The 23,436-nt window shown below is 38.2% G+C and overlaps 1 protein-coding gene across 7 annotated transcripts in view; it reads left to right on the top strand.

Moving 5' to 3' along the window:
- The window catches only part of LCOR (ligand dependent nuclear receptor corepressor), an 88,750-nt gene that overhangs the window by 27,466 nt on the left and 37,848 nt on the right, over positions 1 to 23,436 (top strand). For 3 of the 7 annotated variants that reach the window (XM_087764891.1, XM_087764897.1, XM_087764899.1), the window contains exons 2-6: positions 4,102 to 4,167; positions 4,583 to 4,662; positions 14,402 to 14,534; positions 19,091 to 19,378; positions 22,228 to 22,321. In XM_087764891.1, coding sequence (XP_087621017.1) covers positions 4,102 to 4,167; positions 4,583 to 4,662; positions 14,402 to 14,534; positions 19,091 to 19,378; positions 22,228 to 22,321 — 661 coding nt within the window. The remainder of the gene's footprint in view (positions 1 to 4,101; positions 4,168 to 4,582; positions 4,663 to 14,401; positions 14,535 to 19,090; positions 19,379 to 22,227; positions 22,322 to 23,436) is intronic. The other 4 variants (XM_087764892.1, XM_087764894.1, XM_087764893.1 and 1 more) reach the window with 3 other exon arrangements.

Raw genomic sequence — 23,436 nt, 5'->3', positions numbered from 1 at the left:
GAGGGTTTCTAGTAAAAAGTTCATAAATAGTTAAGAAATTTAAACAAAAGATGTAGACAACTGTTGTCTTGATTTGACTCAATTTCTAGCTTTTCAAAGTTGTCCTTTTAAAGTGCAGATTGCTATGTATTAGGCTGATTGTTTATTATAAATAAATGCTGATGAATCAGTTGTCTTATTTTCTATTGCAATTGGTCTACAATATCTACTATACTGAACTACTGCCCTGGCTAGTACTTATTTAGTCTATTGAGAACTAGCTTACAAACTGGTATTCACAGATTAAATTGATATTCACAGATTAGAGCTGAAGAGTTGATAACTATGTATATTGGTTTTTATTTTTCCCCTTCGGGGACCTTGCTATGTTGATTTTTTGGAGTTCTTTAACGATTTATGTAATAGCAAAGACAGATTGTAGCCTTTCTTTTCTTTACGACCCTCAAAATTATCCGACTTCTAGTCAGTGATACAAGCTTTACTGCTTTGACTAGATACGTGTGTAGGGCTGAATTTTATGTAGTGAGTATTAAAGGGTATGTTTGAACTGTGTTGTTGCAGGGGAAAAAAGCTTTGTTTGAAATGCTAGGCTTTGTGTCAATGGCAGTCCAGAAGTGCATCCCCCGTCTCCTTCTGAAGATCTTGCATTCCTGTTTTTTAAAGGGGAGAATGGCTGATCCCCATTGCAAGAGATCAGCCAGTAAAGTCCTCTCTTGGACTATCAACCTCTCTAATAGTGTTATCTCAAGGAGCCTGGTAGCTACTTAATCACTACAAGTGCTCTCAGTTTTAAGGCAAAAGATGATGTGACTAACTGGATTCCCCCCCCCCCAGCTTGAAATTAAACTGTTGTGTTAAACTCTTGTCTTAAACTGTTAACCAACAAACTATAATTACAGTTGAAACTGATGACTTCAAATACTTGGTTACAGAAGGGAGGATGGAAATGCCGGAAAAGATGAAAATAAAACTGTTTAGGTGCAGAGACAAAACTAGTGAAATTTGACCATGCTGAAAACTGCATACTAAACTCTTTTTTTGTTTGTTTGTTTTGTTTTGTTTTTAATTTCTGTGCTTGCTACTCTTAGGGCACATCCATATTCTGATTTTTGTCAGAGGACATTTTAGAGCATAATGTTTCTTAAATATTGCTTTACTTTTAGAGCTAACAATTGTGAAATAGTAATAAGTGTGTAACAACCTCTGCATTTAAAAAGTTATTCCACCCTTGCTTCAGTACTAAGGGTTTTATTTGTTCATTTGGGGATTTTTTTTTTTTTTTTTTTGCTAATTCTTCACTTGCTGGAGAGCCTTCTGAGATAGAGAAGATGTTTTACACTTTGTAAATGTTGTATTTTTTTAAAAAAAATAATAACCTTTTTTCTAAATTCTTACACTAACACCCAAAAGATGTTTTTCCTTGTATAGGTCACCAGTACCATTATAAGTGTTAAATGTATGGCTGCTTTAATTGTGAGGAACATATCTAAGAGAAAGCGCTCAAACATTGGGATCTTCATCCCTTTTCCTTTCTTCTAATTCTGTTATTCCTTCAACTTTTCCACTGGCCCTGCTCTTCAGCTGCTGTGAACTGTCAGACACTGAAATATAGATGATGAAAATATAGAAACTGGAATTTAGCAGAGGCGGCCATGTTAATTTCTGTTCCATTTGAAATGCAGGAAAATATCATCTGCCAAATGGAAAAGGACAATCGGTGGGAAAAGAAATGTTCTTTTCAAGCTTCTAAGAGCAGTGACAATGGAGAGAAAAAAATACTATAAAAAGTAGGCAGCTCCTTTTTCAAGATTTTGTTTTCAATGTATTATGCATAATTAACTGTACACAGTTGCTCTTTTGGAGTCCTGAATGACTGAATACTACATCGCAGGGCTTATGCTGTCTTTACTGCATTGCACTTTGCATTTGGGGGGGAATAGGGCTCAGCTTCATGGCAGTTTTGCCAGTCTTCAGTATAATTTTTGAATACATTCATACTTCCCTTATTTGCCTTTTTTAATGTCAAGCATTGCACATAAGATGTTCTGCTGTTGCTATGCAACTGCTAAATCCAATATTTAATATTAATAAAAACCGAGTGGCATTAGCATCACTGAGAACAGTGGGCTAGCAAACTATGATTGTACAATATCCAAGCTGTAAAACTTGGCAGGGACTTCAGTGTGCAATTGCATGCATGGCAAACTGTGGGGCATGAGTCATTGGCAGTTACTATTTTAAGAGTGGTGAGTTTAAGTAAAATTTCTGAGCTCTTCTGGTATTTATTTTTATATATATATATGAATTTTTTAAACAAAAAGATAAAGAATGAGGTTGGTTAGCTGTTTTCCTTAAGGTTTCATTTCAGATACAAATTCTGAGGAGTCACTACCCATAAAAGAGTCAGCATTATAAACCTGTGGGTCAATACCCTGATTCTCCTATTTTTCTTCTAGGTCAGGTTGGTCGGCCCTTTCCCACTGTTCCTGCCACTTCCTGAAGCCTGAATTGGCTTTTTTTGGAGGCAGTGCTACTTCTCTGCCTGACAAGGTGCTGTTCAATGGGATGTTTTTTCCAGTTTTTCCTCTTCCACCTTGTTTTCTGATCTCTCCCCTATTTCTCTTTACTCTTGACTGTTATTTCACCATCACTCTTCCACCTTTTTTTTGTTTTTCTTTTGTTCTCCACTCAGTCCTTTCTGAGATTAGACTTTGTGTCAGCCTCTGACAGGCTGGTGGTGTACCCTGGCAACGCTTTGGCCACCTAAGTTATATTGCAGGCTGCAAATTCTGTCGGATCTTGCATCTGACTCCTGAAGACGTGAGTGCACTGGCACTCTTGCTGACAACCAGAGGGTGTAACGCTGCTTGTCCTTTCCTTTTTGAAGACTGCTGTCTGAAAGATAACTTTGGTATTAGATGTGTAGAAAGTCAGAGTTATTTTAGAATTACTGCTCTTCTGCAATGTAATAACTGATTTCCTTCATAGCTTGTGATCATTTAGATTTCGACTGGTTTCTTAAAACGGCTATTTCAGGTAGTTTATCTGTCCCCGATTCACCCATGCAAGTTTCTCTAAATTTAAAGAAGTATTTTTGTGTCTTAAATTTTTTTTTTTTCCATTTCTTTTTCTGCCTCTCAAAGATTCAGGCAAGTAGGAGAAGCCGCCCCTAGCTATATGCAAGCCGTTATTAAACCTACAAAGCAAAAGTATTAAGGGGGGAGGGGGGGAATACAGTAAGTTGTAGTCTTGAGTTTTATGGTCATATTGGGAATACATTTTTATAAGCAGGTGGAATTTGTCTGTCCCCCTTAAAGTAGTCTTTGTACTTTTCATATTCACTCTGCTAACCTGTCTTCTCACAGTATTGGGTAGTTAATAGCTCTGTAGATTTTGCTGCCAGCAGGGGTTTAGTGTAATATTGATTTAACATTTCCAAATAATGGCAGTAATTTTGGTAAAGGTTTTTCCTCTTTTGGAATAAACTAAAATTGGTTAGATTTAAGTGAGGCATAAATCATGGCACTGAAGTAAATCGGACTGTGTATCTTAGATGCGGATCTGTGATTGGAATTTTGTTCCTTAGTGGCATGGCACTGCTGAATCCCTTTCCTTTGAATTTTCTTTCTTCAAACCCGTAACGCTTCAGGAACCACCAGTTGTAACGTTTGTTGAAATTCAGAAAAGTTACTGAATGCCACTCAGATGGAAGAATGTATTTTTTTTTTTTAATTGGGAAAATGTCCCTTATTTCAGTACGGAGGCTTAAGCAAGAGGATTTTTTTTGTACAGAAATTACCTGGTCAAGTTGTAGAACCTACAACTTCCCTATTTTCTTTTCAAAATGGCTTATTTCAATGTCGTAACGTTCTTTGTTTTTAACCTAGCTATTTACACAAGTACAGGAGTCGGTGGACTCTAGATTGTGCTATGATTTGTCAGTAGTTCAGTCATCACAATTGACCCATGCATCTTGTAATACTTAGAGAAAACACGTTGAGCTCTGTTCTTGGAACAGATAAATATAGAACTGCTATTGTGAGTATTCTTGTAGTGACGTACTTAATCTAGAAAGCTAACAATTCTTTTATTTGCTTTTAGGGTTTGAAAGTATTCTAGAAGGCCTGTTTGGACCTGGATTATTAAAAGATCTCAGTTTGTTTAAAGGTATTCAATCTCTATTTTTGTATCTTGTTCTGCATTTCTAATGACAGAAGCAGCCCCAGCTCTGCCTCTAGAAAATGTGTGTTACCGTGGTGATTTGTGCTTTTTTTCCCCCTCCCCCAGGCAGTGCTCACAGTTAGTTTCATATTGGCTAAAATTACTAATGAGTGTGCGTTCATCTTTATGTAGCTGGGAGTGTGTTTGGCAGTGCTCGGAAAAACAGATTTGTTGTGCATAGATAAAATGTATACAGTTTGGTAATCTGGGGATTTAGAAAAATGGCCGAAATGAAACCTGCATCCTCAGAATGCAGGCAAGAATGTTGTGAAACAGGTATTTAATTCGGCATTTCTCTTTTGGCTCCAGTTGTGTCGCGGTTTATGAATATGAAGTAATTTGCTATTCCTCTGATTTACAGACTGTGAGCCTGAAGGTGTTTCTGATTGGTCTTTTGATGAAAATTGTCTTTTCTGCTGCCTGAGAAGAGAAAAAGTGAAGGTAACAATGCAGATGTGTGAAGCTAGTAGTTGTAGGGGAGGGACAAAGGGAGGGAGTTTGCTGCTCCTAGTTAACTGAACATAGAAAATCTGCAACCTCCTACCCCTTTCCCCTCCTTCGGAAAAAGGCTTTCTGAATTAAAATAATACAAGTTAATGAAGAGACTTGCTTCTTCTCTGCAACTTTTTCTTTGTAGTATGTGATGCAGATTTTTTTGGTTTTTTTCTGTATAGTGGCTCTTTCTCTTTGGTGTTTTTTGTTTGTTTTGGGTTTTTTTGAGTTCTTTGTAAGGGATCTTGTTGGGATCATGTAACCCTTCCCAAGGGAGTCAGAGTTTGGCTTGTGCATGTTTACTACAGTCAGATGCTGGGCTTATCTTTAGTATGGAAATGTGGTCCATTTTAACAACCTAGAGTCTTGTTCTGTATCTTGGAATCTCTTTCCCTGTGGGCCATATCCTTTTATTAAAGGGCTCATATGTATGGTAGATTTTGTACTGTGCTTGTTTATAACCAAGTCAGAGCCTAAAAGTGGACAAGTCAGCTTTGCCAACATAATAAACTTGCAGTTTGTTTTCTTAATGAGATTCTAGCTATATATGAAACAAAGGCTACCATGCTATACGTGATTGTTGCGCAGCCCATGTGTTGAAATAATGATTGTTCTACAGCATAGGAAGGAAGGCTCATCTGTCTTGGCAAAACTTCATTTGCTGGAACTCTTTACTACTACTTCTTCCTGCACAATGTAAAATAACATGCCGAGTGGCTCTCTATCAACTTAGAAATGAAACAAAAGCACCCTTCCCTCTGCAGTAGCTAACACGTATGGCTGCATGGCTTGTTCATGAAGAAAGTGCCTTGTTTACACTGATACTTGCTATATTGCCAGTTCATGCTTGTTTTTGTATTACAGTTTGCGTTAAGGCATGGGGAGGAGGGTTAGGAACACTTGTATTTAGAACAGATGTAAGGCATAATACTTTCTTTCCTTGAGACTGACAGCAGGTAAGCTGTATGCATGCTTGTGCTGTAAGGAGTTCTGTCTTCTTTGACTTATGTCATCTCATAAAAAGACAAAATTCAGTGTTTAGCACAGTTCTAGTTAAGCCATTGAATTGATTCAGAAATTAATTTCGTGGCGCGATCGGAGACTGGTCGTAGCCTGGGAGGATCTAACAGTGTATGGGTAGATCTTCAAAAAGACTGTTTACATCTCCAATTGTCCTCATAGGTCCACAATAACTAAAATACAGCTCCTGAAAATCGGTGATTGTTAGGTGAAGACAAAAACTAAGAACACAAATGTCCACCGTATAGTGTGCTGATTAGGCGTGGTTGTCTTGTCCTTTCCAAGCTTCTACACAACCTTTAGTCAGAAGCTGAGATATCACTATTTATATTTTTGTGTACTTTGCTAGGCTTTTCTTTCTAGTTTCACATAGTAAAGTGTAGCCCATAATTGTGAGTATCACTGAAAAACTGGCGATGTATTCCTTATGCTAGTGGTAGTTATAATTTATCTTAAGGTTCCTCACATTGTACTGTGTGGTGGCTTTTAAATGGGTGAAAGAAAAGATGCAGATGTGGTCACATCTGGTGTGTTCTGTGGTGTTTCGGCATCAGGGGTCGAAGGAGATGTCAGGACTCTGTATAGATTGACGCAGAACGCTGCAGGGGCGTGCAGCACCGCTCAGCAAAGGCACTAAGTGAAGGGGAAAGAGGTTATAAGTTCTGAGCAGGCTGGAGAGAAATGTGAGTTAAGAAAGGCTGTGGTAGTGTCAGTCAGCCACTATGGGCTTGGGGAGAATAATTTTTATAAATAAAACCCAAGCGACTTCTGTCACTTGACATTTCAGTAGCCAAAAATACCTGTTTAAACCATTTTTCTTACAGCCGATCGATAAACAGGAACAGCAAAGACAGCATTATACACATGCTTGTTTGCTGCATGGCCAGGGAGCACTGGCTGTTTGGGGGAGTGGGGAAGGAGCGTGACCCAGTCCAGTCAAATCAGACTTGTGACTTCTCTGTTCATCCTGGTGATTCTCCCCATGCTTGGCATGGGGATTGTTTGGAGTATGTAGGATTTTTTTTTTAGGTGTTTGTGCTTGGATTTTGTTTGGTTTTTTTTCTCCCCTGCCCCTTAGCCTCTATATCAGTTCTGGTGGGTTTGGGTTTTTTGGGATTTTGTTGGGTTTTTGTTTTTGAGGGAAAAATATGGCTCCTTTTAGACCTAGTGAGTTGTATGTCAGCTGAGAGAGATGGCAGGGCGGGAGTGCTTTCTTTCCTCTGTGGGTATGCCAAATTGCTGCACTGCTGGCCATTGCTGATGTCATTAGCTTGCAGTACAGTGTTAAGTATGAATGTCTTATGGGAGCCTTCAAATAGTATGGATTTAACAACATCATAATTTGAATTAAAACATCAGAGACTCAATTGTTACAAAAAAGTTTGTAACTTCATTTGGTATTTAGCCAAATGATGGGCAGTCTTCTAAATTAGAAATGGTACTAGTTTATTTGAAATCTCTTCCATTCAGCATCTGTAGTGATATCTTTAACTCCCCTTCTTTTTAGGGACTTGCAGGCTCAGTCTTCTGTAACTGCTAAAACTTGTCTGTTCCTGTATATAAAAGTGGTAGCAATTGTGCTTTCTGTGCCACATCTTCCATTCTGCTTTTTTTTATTGTTGATGTGCATCCTTGTACCTTTTTAGGAAGAGAACTAGGGAGGATGGGATGATTTGGGTTTGTGCTTGTATACTGGTGAGTTACAGAATTAAAAGGTGTGTCATTGATGATGTAGCCGGGAGCAAGATAGCCACAAACCACATACTACAACAGTGTGTGCCTGTGGCTGGCCCTTTTTTCCAGTGGGTACATCTCTACCAGTACCCCCTTTTGTATTAGTGGAATAATTAATTAGTGTACTTGATTTTCACCTTTGAGTCACATGTAGGTACCTCGTCTGACAAGTTCAAAGCAATAAAAATCTTCAGGGTTTTTTTCTGGATTTCATTTGCCCTTGAGAATTACCTGTAACTTAGGAGACCAGTAGTTGTGCTTAAGGAGAATTGAGTTCTGGACTGCAGGATGAGAATTGGAGGGCAAAATTAGTTTATTGGCAGAGCTGTTTAAGGGGGAAAAAACTACGCTTGCTCTCCCACCCGTTTCAGTGATGTTGGTTCTTGCTCTTACAAGCAATCAGATTCAATTACATGCATTCTTCAAAGGATGGAGAACCATCTGCTGAAGTATTCTGAAAAGATTAATTTATTTGTAGCAGTAGTTCTAATTGCAAATACTGAGCAAATGCATGGATTTTTTAGCAGTCAAAATACAAGACAGTTTTTGATAGAGAAATGGACTTAAGTGTCTTAATTTGAAAGAGATAATAAAATACAGACAAAGTAGGGAGGTAAAATCTTCCCAGGCATTTTTGCCCAAATCCAAAGGGTTATGTGCAATAATGTAAAGCTTTTAGAAATTGGAATTTTTTTCTTCCATCATATAATTAAGAGTACACAATTGTTTCAGTATCATATGATCAGAGAGAATAACTAATAATAATAATAACCTAAGGAGCTGCTACCAGGTTATTAACACAGGTGCCTGTGTGGGGAAATGCATGGGTACACTGATGGACATGAAAGACAAAAAAGACAAAAGTTAGCAGCTCTAGCTGCCCACTCATAGTGAGAAGAAGTAGATCGGGTTCTGTGGGACCAAACCCAGTGAGTTCTCATTTGGATAATCTGCAAACGTGGTAATTCTCAATTCCTTGTGGGCTTTATTCTTCTCAGGGAAGATTTAAGATAGTATAGTTAGCAAGATGGCTGGTTTTTGGTTTGTTTTGGTTTTTTTGTTTGTTGTTTTTTTTTTTTTTTAAGGAAGCTTTTCCTTCTAAAAGGTTGTGATACAGAGAAGACCCGTTAATTCAGACAAATCGAACTTTAAGTGTACTTGACTTATCTCTTTTTAGTTATGTTTCTTAATTTTTCAGTGTGGCTTGTTAAATAAACTGTCAGAGCTATCATTACAGAAGAGATCTGTGGCTCCATGTAGAATGTTTGTGTTAAATGAGGTAGTCTGTACTGTCGTTTGCTCATAGTTGGAGCTTAAGCCTAGTTTAACATTTATTTTTTTTAAAGAAGATGCAGATAGATAAGGTCAGAAGAAGGCAACAGTAATAAGAGGGGAAATTTGAAAAAGAATCCTTAAAGAGGTTTCAGTTGAGTATATTCATTTGGAAAAGAAAACACTATTGTCTAAAGCTACATAAAGCAATTCATATGTATTAAAAAAAAAGGGGGGGGGACATGACTAATCTCATTAGTTGGTGAGAGCAGAACAAGAAGGATAATACTCTTAAGCACATTAACTATTTTGTAGATATATTTAAGCTACAAAAATAGCAAGAGAGAAAATGACTTCTGGGAGCATATTGTGGAGTTTCATGCTGTTGATGGCAGAAGGTTCAGTCTGGTCTTTGAAGTACCATAAAATACCTGGGCTTCAGTGTAAGGACCTCTAACGAATCTTTCAGCTGTGAAGAAGTGTGGTAGGGTGCAGCACGTAGAGGAGTAATTTCAAAATTGAGAGTTACTCTGATATGATTTGGATATTTTTTTTTTAAAGCTTGTAAGTAATTGCTTTACACAAACATCTAAAAGGTAATATCATGCTGTGCCATTACTTGATATCTTGGTCATAAAAACAGCCTCTGAGTCTGGTGTCCTTTCGCTATGGAGGAACGTAAACAATAAGAAGTAAACTGTGGTAAGTGTCTGAATATTTCTGAAGAGAAGCCACCGCTATCATTTAAAGTGTTAACTTGTAGAATAATTGAAGATGGCAAAGGAGATACCTGAAAATGAGTTAAAGTTGCGGAGCTCTTATGATTTTTGATGGCTTCGGAATGTGTTTAAACTGTGTACAGAGATGCTAAGTGTGCTGGAAGATGCTCTAAAACATTTTTAATGGATTTCATCACTTTAAAAAACACAAGCATTTAGACTGTCAATTTTGTATTGGGTGGTTTTAAAATAATTTGATATGGAGGCTAAAACTTGAAGAAGCTGTTTGTGATAATCTCCAGCTGTGTTTAGTAGTAATGCGGGGTTACAGTTTTGCTTGTGCATAAATGTGAATGTAAGCATACTGTATTTCCACTGATTTTTTTTTTTTTTTTCTTTCCCCCTACTATAGGTAATAAATTATATTCAATAGCTATGGATCAGTCAAGCTAAACTTGTTTTGAATTCGATAAATCTGGTATCAGTCATCTTAATAAGGAAATAATGCTGTTTCTCACAACAAAAGTATGTGTGTTCAGTAAGTGAGAGACATCTTAGAACTAATTAAACTATCTGAATTTTTAGTTGATCCCAAGCTGGGAAGCAAGCAGTTCTAGATGCTTTAAAGGGCACACTCAGAATTGAAAATGATCTCGATAAAATTGAGAAACAGAACAGACATATTTTGTCAAGTCACGAGTTACAGATGTCTGAGAAGTGATAGCATTGTAAAAGTTGTAAACTATTTTTGGGGCTACATCAAGAGAGGCGTTTGTCTTAATACCTGGAGAGGAAATTTCTTGTCTTACCTAAATGTTGATGAAGCCTCAGCTGGGTTTAGCATTTTAAGAGAGACTTAAACAAACTGAATAGCCTTGATATGAAAGCAATAAGAATGACTTGGTCTAGAAGGAAGAAGACAATCTCTTATGCCCTTAAGGCTTGTCTACAGGAAATAGTAGATTATTCTCCTTTGCACTGGCTAGGAGTTAAATAGGCTGTACAGTCTTAAGAAAAAATAAAGTGTTGGAGAAGACAACCTGGGGATGCTGAAACATTCCTTTCTTGCTGTTCCTGATCTTGCCTTGGGGTGGGGTGGGAGGCTGGCTTGTATCCCTAGGGTCCATGGGTTGGCCAGTCAGCCACAGGTGGGCTGTGGGAAGCCCCTCTCCGATTTCTCCACGAAGATGGATAGGAATTATCTCACACTGTTCTAGCTTGTGGGCGCATCCCGCTCCATCTGCGTGTGGCCTGTGGCTTAAACATGGAGCTGCTGTTGCCGTATCTATACATAACCAGCCTGCATCATACCTTTCTCTTCATGCCAGCAGTTTAGCATTTGGAATGGCTGTATCAACATTTCCTACAAGGAGGGTCTTGATGAGGATCCAGTGCTAGTCCTGACAAGGCCAGGCTGTCCAGGATTAGGTGGTCTCTCACGGTCATGCATTGACCTTGCATTTCGAAAACCTGAGCGCTGTATTTCTAAGGCTCTTTAACTTAATTACACAGTTGTGCTCTATATTTTAACATGCAAAAAGAGCTTTAGCCCCTTGGGAGCATGTGCAAACCACTCCAAGTATCTTTTCCTGAAGCATTATTGTTCAATATAGTGGTATGGCATGTTCACTGATGGGATTCCAGGGATGCTCTGGGGCACGGTTCCCACCTGAAGAGAAGCACAAAGAGAATAGAATGAATGCTGTGTTATAAATAATATGTAAAAGTAACTGGTTGGGGTTTTTCCGGGGTATTTGTAACCAGTGACAATGCTCTCTAAATATTAATAGGTTTTTGTTCTTCCTACTACCTGCATGTTGGTACTGAAAACTTTGATGTGATTCGGGACTGTAGAGTGAGAGGGTAAGACTGAAGATAATGGATCCAAATATTGGTTATTGGGAAGAAATGGTGGAAAATGAGGGGGTGGGGGTGGGGGGAACCAAACCAAAACCACAAAACCAAACCAACTAACCAAACACACCCCCCCGAAACAAAACAAAAAACACACAACACTTTTGGAAGTTGAGTTTGAATAGCAATCACAATCAAATAATTATTGTGGAAACTCAGAGGTTTCCTTCGAGGGGTGAACCAGCTGTGAAGACTGCTGGAATAATTGTGACACAATTGATAAGAAAATAATAAAAAAAATTGCAATAAACAGAAATCTCTCCAGTATATTTTGTCTCATGTAGTTAGTGATGCACTGCAGATGCCAGAAAATACCTGGAGATTTTTTTTCTACACACAAAGTTAAATCTGACTCTTGTATAACTTTATTTCTTTACATTTTGATGTCTTAGCATGGGCATTGATAAAAACCATACATGTAACAAGATGCATGCTCCTTAGTGAGGGGTAAGAACTAAGCGCTGCCATTGCCTTGCTATTCCCCTCTTCTCCTGAATGCAGATCAAATGATCCTTTATTCAGCCATTCACCAGTGTAAGCCACATACAATTTTTTTTCTGGCTGATCCTTTTTCTTCACTCCTTCTCTATGTAGAAAATGCACAGCTTTAGGTAGCCTAGGTAGATTAAATTATGCTTTCTATATGTTACCTTTATATAAGTAATGTAAAGTACCCTTGTTTATGGTGAGGCATGCTGTCACTGAACTCGGTTTCCACTCGAGTTGCTAGGCTAGTACTTACTATGTATTGTCTTAGTTGCAGAAAGTACTAGGAGGATTTGAAATGCTATTTTAGGCTTCTTCCAGAGCTATAGTCTGTCAAAGGGCAGAGTATCAGATCAGGTTGAAGGGGTAATGTTTCCTTCAATTCTGAATTCTCTGTTTGTCCTTTGAATTAAAAGAAAGTTGTTTTTGCAATGGTTTGTGGGACTCTAGCTAGAGGATGCTAATTAATGGATCTTATCTAGCCAAATCTCTGCGCATCAGTTTGCAGAGATTCCTTTTAAAGTAAAACTTAAGGCAGTTTGTCTGTAAATGCTTAGATATTCCAGCGATTGTTCCAACACTTCTGTACGCCTAGATTATTTCTGTTATTAGTTAATTTGCACAAATGTCTGCTTCTTACACAAACTGATAAGGTGAGTTGACAATTATCCTGATAATGCCTAAAAGATAACGGAGCTTGACTCAGAATGGCTGTCAATAACTGGGACAGATCCTGCATTAAACTTTGTCAGATGCAGAAGCACGGTTTCAAAAAGAGGATGCAAGTATGTTCTGTGAAGTCTCACTTGAAGAGTAACTCTTAGAAAAAAATATTGGGCTTATTCTCCACAAATATTTTTATTGTGAAATCCTGTACAGATATTTCACATATTTTAAGTATCAGAGAAGCACAACTGCGTTTTCAGCGTGTTCATAAAATGGCAGTGAACCACAGGAGCACTACTGCTGCTTACTGGTCCAGGAGTACCTGGCACAGAGATGAACACTTTTATTATAGTTAACCCATCAATTCAAATTTGTATTTTTTAAGACCATCTCAAGAGCGCTAATCTTTCCTAGGAGAGCCAGCAGGTTTGAGAGCAAGCCTGGAATCTCTCTGGTATGCAAAAAAGCGCCAGTCACTCTGTGAGGTCTTTGCTTCTGCAGGCTCTTCCCTTCACAGCAAACAAGTTGTTTTGCTCACCTCTCACCTCTGTCATCGCATGCTCCTCATCTTTTTATTTAGCATAAAATACTGCTTTGTCTCTATACCCTGTCTGAGATAATATCTCCCTTTACTTTTGATGGAGAACTCTTGGAAGCTGTCGAATTACAAATCTGAGGTGAGAGCCCATGCTGTTCAGGCCAGAGTCCACAGTGTTTCATATTATTACCCTTTGCACGTAGTTCATGTGACTGCCGTGTTTGTTAATTTACTATGGGCTGGTTATGTAACCTTGCTTCGTTAGACCTCCTGAAGTTGGGACGGCACAAACTTAAGAATGACTTCTTTTCATTTATTTTGAATTCTAAATGAATTGCCAGTTCTTTCTTTCCCTTCTAGTCCCGTGAGGATATGAACCTGAAATCAACTTGTACAGTAGAGGCCAAAAAAACAGATGTAACCTAGATATTATGGTAACCGATACTTTGTAAAGGTTAACAAAACAAAACACTCCCTAAACCCAAAGAGTGGTTGTGTATGCATTCCTGCAGTAGGTAAATACAGGTAACTTTAATATAGCTTAAAATGAAAGTGGAGGGAGAGGGCCAGGAAAGAGATTGTTCTCCTCATCAGGAGCAAGGCATTAAACGGAAAGAAATGAGAAAAGGGGTGTGTATCTGGGGCAGGGGAATCCAAGTCTTTAGATTTCCTATTTTTGTAACCATTGTCTTCTAGTTTCTTGAGTTCTATTTAAAATTAGTAATTTGTCCTGGCATCTCACACAATTTAATTATCGTAGTTAAAACACTTGTTTTGAAATATTCTTGAGGTAACTCAGTTGCTTCCAGTTGTAAGAGAGAGAATGAATTTTAATTCATTGCGGGTGCTGTAAGCAGCTAACTTAAGTTTATTTCACTTAAAAGTAGCTACTACTGAGCCTTTTCACAAAAGGACCTGTTTCTGCTAATGCTTGGTCATTTCTTGCTCAGTTTGCATGAATGTTGTGTGGAGCAAGGAGAACTTTCTGTGTTTTGCCTTCAACAGTTATGTCCTGGAACTAAAAGTAATAGCCAAAGAACAAGCGCTAGGTAGGAGATTTGCAGCCAAATGTTGTAAAATATCTAAATCTTCTTCTTTATAGTGGGCTCTTATTTCCTATAATGTTATCAAATCTTATAGGCTGCTTCTGCGTTTACAACAAGAAAACGATACAAAGTACAATGTTCTGGATCAGTCAAAAATCAAGTTGTGATTTCAATAGATTCAACTCTGTGCTGAGTACCTAACAAAGCTTTGAATTTAGAAAATATTTAATGCCTAAGGAACTTTATTCATTTTGGAGTCAGGAAGATCTTACAAATATTTAATATCTTTGCAGGAGCACTTAGTCAGTCTGGATGAGCCAGCCTCGGAAGCTGGACAAGAAGCTCTGCTTAGACAAGAGCAAGCAAAAATCATTCGTTTTGAAAGGCAAGCGGAAGAGTTCCTCAATGCAGTCTTTTGCAGAAAAGGTTGGTTTTAATGGGGGGGAAAAATGGTGTCTCTCGCTGGTCTTTTTGCATGCAACGCAGGTATCAAAGATCTGACGTTCAAGTTGTCATTGTATGTTCAGTATTTTTCAGTTCTCTTTATATATATCTCTCTCTATCTATCTATATTTATCAAGAGTAAAAATTGACTCTCAAATAATGTAGCAATACAACAGTGTGGGCTTGGGATAGAGGAAGAGTATAACATATTTAACCCTAAACCAAATGTCTCCATGAGAACACTGGTGTTTTGCGCTTTTGGAGGAATGACTCAGTTCTTACCCAGCAGAACTGCTCCCCTGAAACCAATGTTTAGGTGAGTGGGCTGTTTGGAAGAAGGGGCAAGTGGCGGTGGTGGTAGTAGGTGGGTAACTTTTTTTTAATTTATTTTAATGGGATGTATACTAATGCAGTTTTTCTTAAAGGTCAGCAGTCTTCTCACTATGGTCTGTAGTGATTACCCACCCCACCCCCAGCATTCCACAGTATAAAATATTGTTGGAATAGTGCTAAGGGGGATATATGGTGAATTCAAAACGTGATCAGCAAAAGAATTGGAAAATCAGTACTGTAGAATATGCTGAGAACAATAACAGCAGCTCAATGCTAGAAAATCCTCTAAATCTCTTCTGGAGAGTTATGTCAGTTAAATGTGCTCTTAGGAAGGCACAAAACTCATTTCACTGTTTCCTACCAATCTGAGAAATGGGAATCCAGAGGTTGCTTCCAAATGCATCCTGAATGAAAGTACGTTGTACTTATCAGTCTAACCCATGTGTGAGAAAATCTGCCAAATCAGTAATTCCAACCTGTCTGCTGGGGGACAATGCGAGGCTTCAGTTCAACAAATTAGAAATTGCTGTAGCTGGTCCTCAGCCCTTCCTCCCAGTGACCAAAATATTTAAAGGTGTTTTAAGTAGATAACAGTATCTTAGCCTTTCTTTTATGACTCAAATGAATAAATACAAACTATACATTATGATGTATTGCATAAAGTGTAGAAGCATGTAGGATGGTAGGAAGGACAGTTATTCCATTACTACTGATAGTTCAGATAATGCTTTTATTCCAAGTCTTCCTTTTCAGTGGTGGGTTGTTTGTTCTGTTTGTTTGTTTTTTTTTTTTTTTCTTTTAAGGTTAATGTTTCCTTTTGCTTTTAAATTTATCCCATCTCTCTCTTAAATCCCTTCTGAATTTAAGAAAACAAAAATCTAGAGGAAAAGATACTTTTTTCCATATTACTTTTCTGCTGAGAGGAAAAAAAAAAATGCAGTTCCATCATTTCCAAATTGTTTATTAAAGACTTCATCCCTTTAACATTGAGCTTAAATTTTTATGTATGACCTGTGTGCATGCACTATTAGAAATGCATGCTTCCCTAATTGTCAGAAAATTATCAGCAGATATTGCAGTGTGCTAATGAGGGGTTTAACACTCCGTCCATGGTCAGATACACAGAATGAAGATAATGAAATCACTTCAGATGTCTAGGAATCTTTGGGAACTTTTTTTAATATACTCTTGCTTTCCTTCCTCTGGCAAAGCTGTGCTTGGTGCAAGAGTAATAATGGAGGGGAAGAAGCCTGGCAGGAAGTCAGTTCTGAATCCTTAATGCATCGTTGTCAAGCTTGGCTGTATTTAGATTGCTTGAAAGGTTATTCTAACTCATGCCACTGCCATAAGATCCCCAGGCACTGTCATACCAAAGAGGACACAAAGAATGGCAGAACTCCGACGCTCCTACGCTGCTCAGAGATGCTGGGCTCTCCTGGTTTCATGCCAGCGCTTAGTTCTTTTTTCCTTTCCGTCCTCACTGCCAGTAACATTTGAGACTGGTGTTTTGTAGCCCAGGCAGATCAGAGAAAATGCAGATGTTCTGCGAACAGACACCTGTTGCATGTCAAGGACATGCACTCACGCACTTAACGTACATAGGTAATTCTCAAGATCTGCAAACTTTCTGAACACGTTTACTGTCCATTAATCTTACGTACTTTCTCTCTGCTTTGTGCCCATGACACTCTTGACTCAGTAATGCTTCTTTCAAATATTCATACTTCCCAGTGAAAGCAGAGTGGTAGTACCTAGTTGTCCATTACCTCTACCTTGTGGCAGGATAGGACCTTCTTTTGATGGTTTAATGAAATCATACCTTTTTTGTTTGATACTGCCCTTCTAAGATTTCATTGTAAATAAAATACACAAAAGCTGTTAAGGTTTTAAAGCTCGGAGGTACTGCTTTAGACTATTTATAGCTGATAAATATTTTCTGTATTTTTCTTCTCTGAGAATCTTTGTTTTAGTTAATTTTAGTTTTTTTTTTTTCCAAAAAACGTAGACACTTGGAGTCAAAATAAACATCTGGTTGATTTCAAGTGATGCTGCAGAGGCATGAGCAAATATTTTGCACTCACTTTTGAACAGCTTTAATCCTTAGCTTTCAGGCTTTATATTAAGCAAGAAGCCTTTAATGTCCTAGGTAACTACCCTTCTGGTTGAAAATTGGGTTTCGTGCCCTGAATTAGAGAGTTTGTCTTGAGCAGCACTAGAAGGCTCTCAGTAGTCACGCTGTGCTGATTCTTTGAAGATGCAGATTACAAAGATACATGGCGGTAGGCATATATAGTATTTTCTCCCTGAATTTGGAAATATGTTCAGTTCTAAACATTACTGAATTGTACATATGAGCATGGGTGCACAGTGAAGGCCTGAGTCATCTTCAGAAAACACAGGCGCCATAGAGCTCTGCGTTCCTGCCAGCCCCACTTGTGTACACTACAAGCACGTGCCAAATAGTTGGCATCCGTGTGATCGTGCCATTGGTTTGTGTCCCTCTGGGCTTTCCTAGAGCCTTTCGCATGTCCTTCAGCAGGTTATAGTAGAGAGCTTAGAAAATGGAAGAAATGCCACCATAGCAGAAAAAAACCTCCACGCTTCTCCAGGCTTGTGTCCTTGTGGACCATTTGGGAAGAAAGTGAGACTATAAATGTATCTAAATTTAAGTTTGGCTCACCTCTTCATGATTTCTTAAAATTTCAGTGTCTCGTCCTTAGCAACAATCAAACATCCTGTAGGTTTTACAAGAAAATTATTAAGTATTTACATGAGTGGCTCAGAAGTTTACAGCTACTGTACCCCTATGAGAATACATGTGTTGACTGTATAAGGTCTTATATTTAGAAAACTGTACTTAACAGGAAGGAATTTGGGCTTAATTAAGTATTTAAAGCTCAATATGGCTTTTCATCAAGAAACACAGTAGCTGCTTACTGCTGCTCTTTGGTTTGTGGGCAGCTACGTGCTTAAACCTTCATGTCAGTCATCCTTTACAGATAGTCTAAAGCTGGTTTGTCGGATTGATGCATTTTTGTCAAAAATGGTGGTAAAAGGCAAATCTAATGCTGAAATGTCCCACAGAAGATTTTGCTAATGTTTCCAACAGTTCAATCTCAATAGATTACCTTTCAACCTGGGCAATTTTTTGTAAAGAGAAAGCACTTTACTATTGCTCCGTTTTGAGAGCTGCTTTTAAAGATTTGTTTGGTCTTCTACTGCACAATTTTCTCTGAATGTTTCTTCAGAAACAGAAAAATCAAACCTTTTGAGCCATTTCTGGAGTTGTTGTGGGGTTTTTTGTTTGTTTTTTTTGTTGTTGTTTTGGGTTTGGTTTGTTTGTTTGTTTTTTAACCTGATTTGGCCAGAGAACACAAGGAGTTACAGATTTGCTTTGACATCGCAAATTACTACTGGTCTAAAACAGTGATTTTTGCCAATATACTTTTGAGTTGCCCACATCCCCAAATACCTTTTGTATTTATGGACTATTTCATATAAATAAATTGGAATGCCTACCTGTTCCATTTTACATTTCTTACTAATCGATTTAGCAGCTCTTCTAGAAATAGAATTACTTTTGATGTGACACATTTTGGTATTTTGTATACGTGAAAGCTCTTTGGGTAATACCTGGTGCTGCATTGATTATAATGATAGAAATGTCAGAAGGAATAGATAGAATGGGATGGAACACACTTGAACGTTTGAACTTCATATGTATTATTTTGAAGAATCAGAACTACAGGGCTTTATTTCCCAGTAAATTTGTAGGGGACTGCTGCAACTCTATTCCCCCTTCTCCCCTTCTGTAGCTGCAGGTAAGTTACTCAGTTCTTCCACTGAATAACCCCTTCAGTTTTTTCTGGAATGAGCTTCATTATGTGTTAATTTTCTTCATGAGTCTAGCTCTCCTTTCCATTTCCACACCTCTTAAAGGTCTGGTCAAACGTATCTATATTTGAAAACAAAAGATGAGATTGCATATTTCTCTTAGGAAACTGTTCTTTTGGGAAGGTTATACCAGAATCAGCAATGGTTCTTGTTCAGGTATTCTAAAACTATAGTACATTTTCTACAAAAACTATTTTATCTTTGGCTTTCATTTTTTTTCCCTAGATTTTTTTTAAAAAATAAACAATGACTTAATATAAAAGCTGTTTTACTTAAAGTGCTTCCTTAAAAAAAATCTCTAATATTTACAGACAGTCCTAGGGTCTCTGACCCCAATATTCCCCTAGTGGCCCGTGAGATCATGCAGCGAATGATCCGACAGTTTGCTGCTGAATATACCTCAAAAAATAGCTCTACTCAGGACTCCAGCCAGCCCAATAGCACAAAGAACCAAAGCCTGCTGAAAGCATCTCTGGTCGCCTCCTCTCCCACGGCTGCAACTGCTCAGAACCCTGTGCTCAGCAAACTTCTCATGGCTGACCAAGACTCACCTCTGGACCTTACTGTCAGAAAGTCTCAGTCAGAACCTAGTGAACAAGGTAGGACTCTTATCAGTGTCTTGCATCCTACAGCAATCCATTAATGACATTCTTGTTGCAAAACCAGACAATTAGAAGTTTGGACTTTTACATAAAACGCAAAGTGGAAAAGCGGTAGATGTTTTTACAGTAAAATAATGACTAGCTAGGTGTGGCTGGGAGAGAAGAGACTTTTTGAAAGAACGTAGGCCCATAGACATGAGTGATTTTTCTGGAGAAGGGCAAAGGGGATGGACGTGCTCCAAACTCTGGGGACAAGTGTGATGTTCCTGCTGGGAGCTGCAAGAAACAGTCTGCCAAAATAGACTGTACGCTTGCTGATAAGAAGCTCATGTGGTCATGAAAACCATAATGTTGTCTCCTTTCTGAAGATCAGTGTGCGGTCTGACTGAAGGACTGATTTATTTTCTTTCTGGTCGTAGTGTGAAAACAGTATCTTTTAAAAGTCTGTGAGAAATCGCTCTGCAAAGGCTGTAAAAATGGTACCCATGAACTGTACAAAACTTCCAGGTTTATGCGTTTGGAAGAAATGTCTCTCTTCTACCTTAAAAATAGACTTGTTCTGCAGAGCACAGATTGAATAACTTGTAACAGTGTTGCAGAGCTTGTTTTAATTTGAAAACCTTGCTTTCCATGAGAATGTTTTTAACAAGCAATTTCTGTGAGTGATTATAGTATGTGAATGTGTTTTGTTTTTTTTTTTTCTGAAACTGTTGAATAGAGGTTATGTTAAATATATCTTACTGATAGGATTAAAATTAGCCCCTTTACCCTTCTTTAGAAATGTGTTAGTGTCTGAAATCATTCTATCAAATACAAAGTAGGCCGGCCGTCCTCAAGTGGAAAAGGTGTCTTAAAAAAAAAAAAAAAAAAAAAGGCCTTTTGCTAGCTAGTACAGAATTGTAGGTATCCCTTTATTCTTTGAACTTATGTTTATGAAGCCTTTTGTAAAAAGGTTAATTTTATGTGTCCAACAATATGCAGCTTGGGTGTCTGGACACTTATTGCACTTGCGGAAAAGTTGTCGCCACACTTGAGTTACAAAACTGCAGTGAGAGGTTGTATGGTGTCTTTCTTGAAGGGAGGACCTGTACAGCTAGCTGATAGGCATTTGTTTCTAGCTAATTTTTATGATGAATGTATTTCACGAGTGTCTTTTGCATATATGTTTATAAATGTTAAAATGTTCTCATTGTGAAGCTTTTTCCTGAAAGAGGGAGAGAATCAGTTTTGCTTCTGGTTTGGTTTTTTTTGTTGTTTTTTTTAATTAGAGGATTGTATAGTGGAGAAGAAAGCATGTACATGAACTGTTCTTTAGCTACCATGTGACGAAAAAGCTGTAAGATAATTTATAATGCTCGTAACACTTGTTATGGAATTAGAGCATGTGCATATTAACTTATACAGTAATCTGTTTGCTGATGTAATTATTTTTTTTCCAATTCACATTTAATGTAATTGGGAAGAGGTTTTGCCAAACTCGTTAACGAGAGATTTAAGAAGCTGTCGCGAATGACTGCTAGTGGTGCTTTTTGTTACATTTCTGTTCTCGTGGGTTGAGGGGAACCCCGCCAGTTCGTAAACTTCTCCATGAGGCTGGTCCTGCTTGCCCTCGGAGGCTTCTAGGTTGCAATGACCCTTCTGACGGAGGACGCGTGGATGCGAGCCTTTGGCAGCAGTCTGTCCTGGTTAGCGTAGCCTCTTGAAAAGGAGGCGCCGCTTGATCCAGTCTCTCTGTCTTGTGGCTGCGTAAGCGTTGTTCGAAAGGAAGATTGAACTGTTATGGTGTGTTCCCAAAGGCAGTGGGTGGAACAGCTTTCCGTGAGTTAATTCTAGTTCACTGTTTATCATGTTTTTTCTCCGTGTCAAATGAGAACTTTAAGCGACTTGAAAGCCATCTTACGCTGTACTTGTGTTGGGTGGTATTTACTTGAGTAGATGGAATGAGCGAGGAGCTCTGAAATGTCTCTAGTTTACCTTGCCAACAGGCTTCATTTATCTTTGCCTCATACATTCCTTGTTTCAAAGTTTCCAGGAGTTTCAGATGGCTGTGCTGCTTCTGTGACAATGTTGCCCTTATTAAAATGACCAGAATTTCAAGTTGTTTCAGGGCAGTGGGAGCAAGGCTTTTCTAGCAAAAAGCACTCCCTATTCTGTTGCCTAGAAATGCGGACTTTGTGTAAGGGCTTGCGGAGGAGCATGGGTGAGCGTGAGGAAGTGCCATTAGTGAGAATGGAAGAAGCAGTCTAGCAGGAAAAACAATTTGGTATATGGAAGAAGAGAGGGAGTAAAATGGCACAATGGAGAGGGGAAAGGCAGCAGCTCTGCCAGTAGGGACCCATCGGAGACATGGAAAACAGGATGAAGCTAGCTGCCAGGTGAGGAGAGTCTCACATTCGTGTGTGTGTGTGTTCATTTGAAAGCGAGTTTCCAATGTGAAAATCTCAGTGACTTTTCCTATGGAGATTTGGATCAAAAAAATTTCAAATACTGGCTTAAAGTCCCCCCAGATCTCAGAAACTTGAAGAACGTCTCATTTTAGGACTGATGAGGGTTTGTTATGTGATAGGCTGTGTTGCATCCTGAACTGTCATTTGTAGGTCATATTTTATTCTCTGGCCCTTGCAACAGATGCACTTTTAATTTTGCTGTGACTTCTGAGGACTATGTTGAAGTCACTTGTAAGCCAAATTGCAAACAAATCCAAGCCTTAGCTTGTTTACAAATAAAATAAAATAGAAAATGCTGTGTGCTAAATATGACTTTAGCCCAAAAGCCTTGTTTTGTCAAGGGACAACATGGCTGATCCTGTTTCTTCAAACACTGAAGTCATTCTTTTGTCTCTACAGACGGTGTGCTTGATTTATCCACTAAGAAGAGTCCTTGTGCCGGCAGCACCTCTCTGAGTCATTCTCCAGGGTGCTCCAGTACTCCGGGAAATGGGTAAGAGAAAGCAACTTACTATGACCTTTTAAAACTGTTTTTTACTAAAAATGTGTGCTTACCTCCTGTTAAAATTAACTTACTTTTCGTTTTAACCCTTTGGAGTAATGTGTTTCTAAACTTGTACCTTTGGTAAATATCTTCACCCCACCTGCCAAATAAGAGTTGTTGCAAACTGAGACAGGTTTAACTTGCAGTTAAATCTAATATCTGTTATTTTGTCCAATTTCGTACTTATCCAAAGATCTTTCCACTACCTGCTTCTTGGGTTCAGTGATAAGTGGTGTCCGTGGATATGCAAGTTCAGTTAAATGTATGAAGAGCCTTAGAGGCTTTGCAATATAATTTAGATTTCATTTCACTTAGGGGAAAGTTAGCTAATAGAAAAGTTTATTTTAGTGGTAGCAATGATTTGAGTGATGAACCAAGCTGAATTAGATTTAAATCACTGCATGCTCTTTGTTAATATTTCCTAGCATAAACCACAACTTAAAGAAAAGGGCGAGGCGGGGGAGTCTGGTAGTTCAGAAAACTTTAAATACCGCGTTTTGGATTTGTGATTGTACTGTAGCACTGAACAAGTTTGGTTTTTGTTTTTGTTTTTTTTTTTTTAAATATGTGGTGTACTAGTCTTGCCTTAATTAGTTCAAGGTGTGAAAGAATGTTTTATCAACAAAATTTCTTTAAGGTTTCATATTTCTAATGGTCACCGTTTGCATGTATTTAGAAACCCTTTACTGTTAGCTAGGATTGAGTTAATTGTACTGGAGAGGCTGACTGGGAGTCAGAGGGATTTTGGGTGTTGATGGGAAAATTTTTTCTTGAAGCTACTGTGAACAAGTAATTTTTTTAGTCAAGTACAGAAACAGTATATGGTTTAGACTGCCATTTAATTGCTGGATTTAGCTTTACAGTAGACGTTGAAAACCTACAAATTTTAAACTAACAACCCACCGCCACCACCAATCCCATGTACTGCTAATAACTGATTTAACTTTCGCATTTCTCTTTGGAAAAATACTACTGTCTCAGATTTCTCCCTTCAAGATTACTTTTTCCATTTAATATTTCTGTTATTAAAATACTTCAATCCTTGTTTAAAAGTTAGTCTTAAT

This window comes from Nipponia nippon, unplaced genomic scaffold, assembly GCF_047370975.1.
Source record: "Nipponia nippon isolate SJK-2023a ecotype South Korea unplaced genomic scaffold, ASM4737097v1 scaffold_3, whole genome shotgun sequence".
NCBI lineage: Eukaryota > Metazoa > Chordata > Aves > Pelecaniformes > Threskiornithidae > Nipponia > Nipponia nippon.
The sequence above is the reverse complement of the archived record's forward strand: the minus strand, read 5'-3'. Positions and strand labels throughout refer to the sequence as shown.